This window comes from Apis dorsata, unplaced genomic scaffold (genome assembly GCF_000469605.1).
Source record: "Apis dorsata unplaced genomic scaffold, Apis dorsata 1.3 scaffold_303, whole genome shotgun sequence".
NCBI lineage: Eukaryota > Metazoa > Arthropoda > Insecta > Hymenoptera > Apidae > Apis > Apis dorsata.
The window spans coordinates 593,347-599,499 of record NW_006263576.1 but is presented as its reverse complement, the minus strand read 5'-3'; the positions used below and the strand labels follow the sequence as shown (position 1 = coordinate 599,499).

Sequence of the window (6,153 nt, the reverse complement as noted above, 5' to 3'; positions counted from 1 at the left end):
AAAAAAAAAAAAAAAAAAAAAAAAAAGATAAACGATTCTTATATACGAAGAGACATAGACTAACGTATAAGACCAGACGAATCACACAGGAACCTCTCTTTTTCCATGATATTCCTTCGCCCTTTCCTTTTTCTTTTTCTCTGTGTCCTTCTGCCACTGAAAGCCGTAGCAGTAATTACCGCGACAATTAACCAAGTGACATGGTTGTGACCATCCTCTTGTGATATATGATCTAGTGGGGCAGCAGCAGCGCTCCTGGGGCCGGGATTTAGGTAACGTCTCACACTCGCTCGCTTAGTCTTTATCTATCTCGTTTATGACTATCTCCCTCTTTATGTCTTCGTTCTTTTCTTTCTCCTATCTTTTTCTCGCCTACTTATTTTTCCTCCTCCTTTTTTTCTTCCATCTCTTTTTCCACATTTTTCTCTCTCTTTCTCTCCCTCTCTCCCTTTTTACTTTACTTTGTAAAAATTGAGTGATTTTGATTAATTATAAAAAAGATTTTCAATGGATTTTCAATCAAGATTGAACGTTTCAGTTCTTATTTCTCCGGTTTCAATTGTAATTATGTACTTGATTTTATTCTTTGTATTTTATTCGTTCTATTGCTCCCCTTTCTTCTCTCTTTCTCTATATATCATTGCCTCTTTGCATATTTCTGTCTTTTTTGTGTCTTAATTATGTGTATATATGCCTTCGAGTTTTTTAACCATTATCTTGCATATAAATATATATATATATATATACGCCAAGGCGGTGATGATGATGATGATGATGATGACGATTATGAAAATGGCGATGGGATGATTGCACATTTTAATATTCATTTCAGAGACACTGTCCAAACGCGACTGCCTACAGTTGGGTATTTATTCGTTTTTCACGATTTCCGTTTCCTGTTTCCATATTCTATTCGTTCTCTGTTGCAAATGTCGATATTTTTCGAAGAGAAAGTTGGCGAATTTAAGAAGTTATCTGTTTATTAGAATAAATATATATATATATTTTTTTTTTGAACGATTTGAAAGACTCCATCGTTCAACCAACACTTGATGCCATTTGATTAGCGTGACGTGAAAAATGAAATACCACTGATACACACGTGATATGTATCCCTTTATAGTTCTGTCAGTTGGCGCATGTCCACCTGGCCAATCGAGGAAATTAGTCTGCACTCTAGTGTGTGCCCTTCTCGCTCGCCTTGCATGCATGATTAGTTTCCGATTCGAATAATTTTACGCCTTAATGATACGACAGCTTCGTATAAAACTCACTCGCTCTCTCTTTCTCTCTTTCTCTCTATCACTCTCTTTCTTTCTTTCTTAATATCCCTTAATTCACCTTTTCTCTCTCTCTCTCTCTCTTCTATTTTCTCTCTATCCATCTATCTGTTTGTCTATTTACTCTATCTATATTTTTTCCAATTCTTTGCTATCGCTATTCTACCCCTTCTAATCTCTCTTCGATCGTGTGAGAACTTTCAATGTGCCAGCTGTCATCGATGAAACTCTGTCGATCATTAGGTTTCGATCAATTTGAAATTAATCTTCTATTCGCTCTCACTCCGAATATTTGTTAAAATAATATAATGTTTCGCTAAAAAAAAAGCGGATTATCTCTTGGATAACTTTGGCAATAATGATTTTCTACGATTTTTTTCGTATGAATAAATTTGTAGGGAATGACGTATATTCTTTAATCACGGATTGATTTTTCTAATTAACGATTCTATTCGTTTACATAATAATGTCACACAACGTATCATACCAACACACATATATATATGTATATATATATATATACATTCAGTTCATCTGAATTCATCTGAATGTAAGATCCGCTATAATATATTCAATCTCCATCACGTTAATATTAAACCCTGGGCAATCAACGTGATTTCGTGTGAATTTTATTTCGTTGTATCGAAATTTAGAAAGAAATTCTTTATGCGTCATTTTTGAAATTATTAAGAAATTTCAGGATGGATGAAAATACATCGGAGGTAAATAGTGTTTGAGGAGCTTTGTAGTTTATTTTTGTATTCTCTTTATTTAGTATCCCTTATCCTGACTGTAGGAAACCTGACCGTGCTGATTGAGAGTAAATTTAAGCAAATAATACGATATAGTATATATAGTGCTGCTATCTTTCGATTCATACGTGAACGATAAATATGATAATTAAATTTTATCGAGAATGTTTCATTTAATGATTAATTTTTATTTATTAATTAATATAAAAATGAAAATAAATACAAATCTTATGTTACTTTTATGATTTTTATTTTATTACAAACCAAGATATATTAATTTATCATATATCTTCACGTGTGAATGTTTGAACAATTACCTAACTTATGTCTATAAGATGCTTAGCAGAATTCTATCTTTGCTAACATATTCTGCAATTATAAATAAAATTTCCAATAATAAATTCATAAATATTATATAGTAGAATCTTTTGTATCCGAATAATTAATAGACAAATAGAAATTTATAAGTTTGTCAATTTGTTTCAATATTTAAAAATTTTATATCATTTTTAATAAGTCTGATAACTATATATGAATGCTTTGAGAAGACATATTGTTGTTAATATTGTCAACATCATTGTTGTTAATATTGTCGTTTACTATTTTAATTATTTATTTTATAAATATTTTAATAAGAGTTTAAATTATATAAAAAGAAATTTATATTTATAGAAAAAGAAAATCATAAAATAAATTTTAATTTGTATAATTATAACAAATGATTTATAAAATTATCACACAATATTATATTATATAAATAATATGTTTTTTTAACAGAAAAATATATTATTAAGATATATTTTATTCAAATAATAAAAACATTTGTATAATCGAAAGTTCAGATACGGGAGGTTCTACTCTATTAAAAATTTACGATACAATAAAAAAAAACATCAAATAACATTTTTATTTTCAGGAAAAAATAAGGTAGACAATTTCTATAGTTACAATATCTAATAGTAATAATTAAAGCTTTGGGGTGCTATTGAGGAACGATGAATAAGATGCTTCAACTTTTACGATATTACGTTTATTACGATATTTTCATTTTACTTTTAGTCCCAGTACACGCTATCAAAGTTTCTATGATAACTCGCGAGAATACCTTGTATATTTATAACAATTTTCTAAAATTCAATTTCGTTCTCTGGTTCCTAACAAAGTCTCTTTAACCATTGATAACCATTAATCTTCCTATATTACCATTTTCCAGTCATTTCAGTAGAATATCCCTGCGTGTTTATTGACAAACATATGTCCGGGCCGATCGCTCGATTTTTACAGATGTGGGGATGATGATGATGCAGACCGGCATGGTGAAGGGAAACACTGCCTACAGCAGTTACCTCGACGGTACGCGTATTTGTACCTTCCTTGCCATCCTCTTCATCCCAATGTACATCCTTCATCGACCTATATCTACGACTTTGTCAGAATAATCTTAAAGGAAATAAATAGGGATATGCTATACAATCCCGAACTTCGGGTCGAGTCGGAAATATTCGAATAGAATCGTGCGAGGTTTCGATATTGCTCGAGGTAGCAGCTGTCTGACTTCGGTTCGACTCGACAATAATCGGACGTGATCGGCTAAAGACTTTAATGACCGAGACTTGAGCTCTTGAACCGAAATGAGACAACTGTTTTGAATCGAATTTAATATGACAGTATTGAGAACTCGTCCGATTCTACACGAATTTTTCCGACTTGTCCCTGTAAATCTCTAGAAATATATATATTTGTGAGATGATATCATAAGAAAAGATCATTATTCTGATAAATTCTCTCTGTGTGAGTCAAATTTGAGAAACGAATTATTTTTATTATTTTCAAAAATAAGAAAATCAATTGACTCAAACAGGGTTCAATTGATTTTGCGTTTAATTAGGTAAGATGGCGTAAGTGATAAAAAAGAAAAAAGAGAAATGCAAGTTAGATGTTTAATAATTCACTGTATATGATATGTCATCATATGCACTTACTCCACGGTACCTGCGTTTGAACATTTTTGACATCGTTCGATATTGTTTCTCGCTGGGCTTTTGCTAGAGCTAATATATTTTGGCGATTATTGTTTTTTAAAATGAAGCAGCAACGTCGAATTCAAGCTGGACGAAGATCGTTACACATCGCATATATACAGAATTTCAGTTTGATATAAATTTTGCTTCAGTTTTCACGAAAAATCGTCGCTTTTGCAGATATGCTAATTTTGCTAAGCACGTTAATATTAACTCGTATATTCTGTGTTTACACGTTCCTGGCTGTTACGTTTCACTGATTAAGAAACTTGCTTGTTTCAGGCTTGCCAATGATTATCGTTTTTAATCGTTATTCGATGTGCTTATATAAAACATTTTGAATTATTTTCTTCGCAATTCAAATATTATCTTCTTTATTTTCCATGTAATTTTCTCTGTTTTAGAATAGCATTGAATTTATCAAAGAGTTAATATGTCAGTTTTATTTTCAAATTTATTGATTAAGAGCTGTCAAATATCTTCAAAGTTATTTGACATTTCTTTTTCTAATTTTACTTTCAAAAAAATTTTTTTTTGTATATAATATAAAACTGCACATTAGATATTAGAACGTTCTTGTGAATTTTGTTATTTCAATTCTAGAAACAAAAGAACTCTTTTATCATTGATATTTTATAAAAATTTTGTATCTTATAACAGATATTGTACACCTATGCTACTATATTATAATAAATCTTTATTTTTGATTAATATAATGTTACTTGAATGATAATAATATCAAAATAGATTGAAATTATTTAATATTTTATTTTTCAAGTTTGTTTTCATAAATTATTCTAATCTATTAATAAATTCTTTTTATTAAACAAATAATTTATTATATTATTAAATAATATGACAATAACGAGTATATTGTCTTATATTTTTGTAATTTTTTTTTTAATCTACTACTATTGCTCTTGTAAATATTCATAAATTATATTTTTAAAAAATAATCTTGTTTTTCATCTTTATTAGCCAATAAAATTTTATTTGAAAATTGATAAAAATTGAAAATTGAAAATTGTTTTTTCTCTTCTATAAATTTTTTAATTCGATTATCAGATTCGTTTAATATATGTCATGTTTATATAAAGTGTTTTGTAAATGGATCAATTTCAGGAATTAACATATAAACAATGAAACATGAAAACAATGAATAAAATTAATACGAATATGAAATATATATAAATATATATAAATATGAATATATATATAAATATAATATATATATCATAATATATATATCATATATATCATAAATATATCAATCATTATCAATGTTTCAAAAAATATATAATTTTTTCCTTGTCAAAATTAATTACATCAGAAAATATGTCTAATTTGAAATTATTCAAATCCATTTTAATCATTTTCTTTGTGCAATTAATTTTTTAATAATTAGCACTAATGGATTAAAATGAAACACTTGATATTTATTTTTGCTCATAATATAATATTTTTAAGTTTTGAATAATTTTTTTAAATATTTCTCGCTTATTAAGAAATATCTTTGAAAAGTCGAGTTTAGAAGTTAAAACAGACACAAAAGTTGGTATAGTATATTAAAATATTGGTTATTTATTATAGGCTTATTTATTAAGTTAGCAATTTAAGTTATAAGCATTAAATGAAGAGATATTGCGTTAGACAGATAGTTCTATCTCTGTTTTTCTTCATCTACAAACTTAAATTGTTTATAACTTAATAAATAAGTTTTAAACAACATTTTTGTATATCAACTTTTCTGTTTTAAGGATCAATTCAGAATCAATTCTCGAAACGAATATATTAATATCTTGTATATGCATGTATATAGGCGTGTATTATGATTGATTGCACAATCAATTTTAGGATATATCTGGATAATTATTCTAAATATTTTTACTTCTGTCGTTCCAATATATTTCATTTTGAAGAGAATTTTTTAATCTGGTTTTTGCACTATTGATTAACATAAAAACACGGAAATAATTTTTTTTGCAAATTAGAAACATGTTTGTTTTTAGATTTGATAAAATTAAAAATAATATATTTGAAATAAATCTAGAATATATACTGATATATGCAATTTTTGTTTTACCAATACCTAGAAAAATA

At 27.6% G+C, this 6,153-nt stretch overlaps 1 protein-coding gene across 42 annotated transcripts in view; it reads left to right on the top strand.

The window, feature by feature from the left end:
• LOC102676424 (calcium-activated potassium channel slowpoke) overlaps positions 1-6,153 on the top strand; it is a 120,748-nt gene that overhangs the window by 89,987 nt on the left and 24,608 nt on the right. For 20 of the 42 annotated variants that reach the window (XM_031511277.1, XM_031511281.1, XM_031511278.1 and 17 more), the window contains exon 14: positions 3,317-3,385. The exons of 14 other annotated variants lie outside the window; for them this stretch is intronic. In XM_031511277.1, the coding sequence (XP_031367137.1) occupies positions 3,317-3,385 (69 nt within the window). Of the gene's footprint in view, positions 1-236; positions 273-3,316; positions 3,386-6,153 lie in introns of all 42 variants that reach the window. 8 more of the 42 variants (XM_031511312.1, XM_031511302.1, XM_031511305.1 and 5 more) reach the window with 1 other exon arrangement.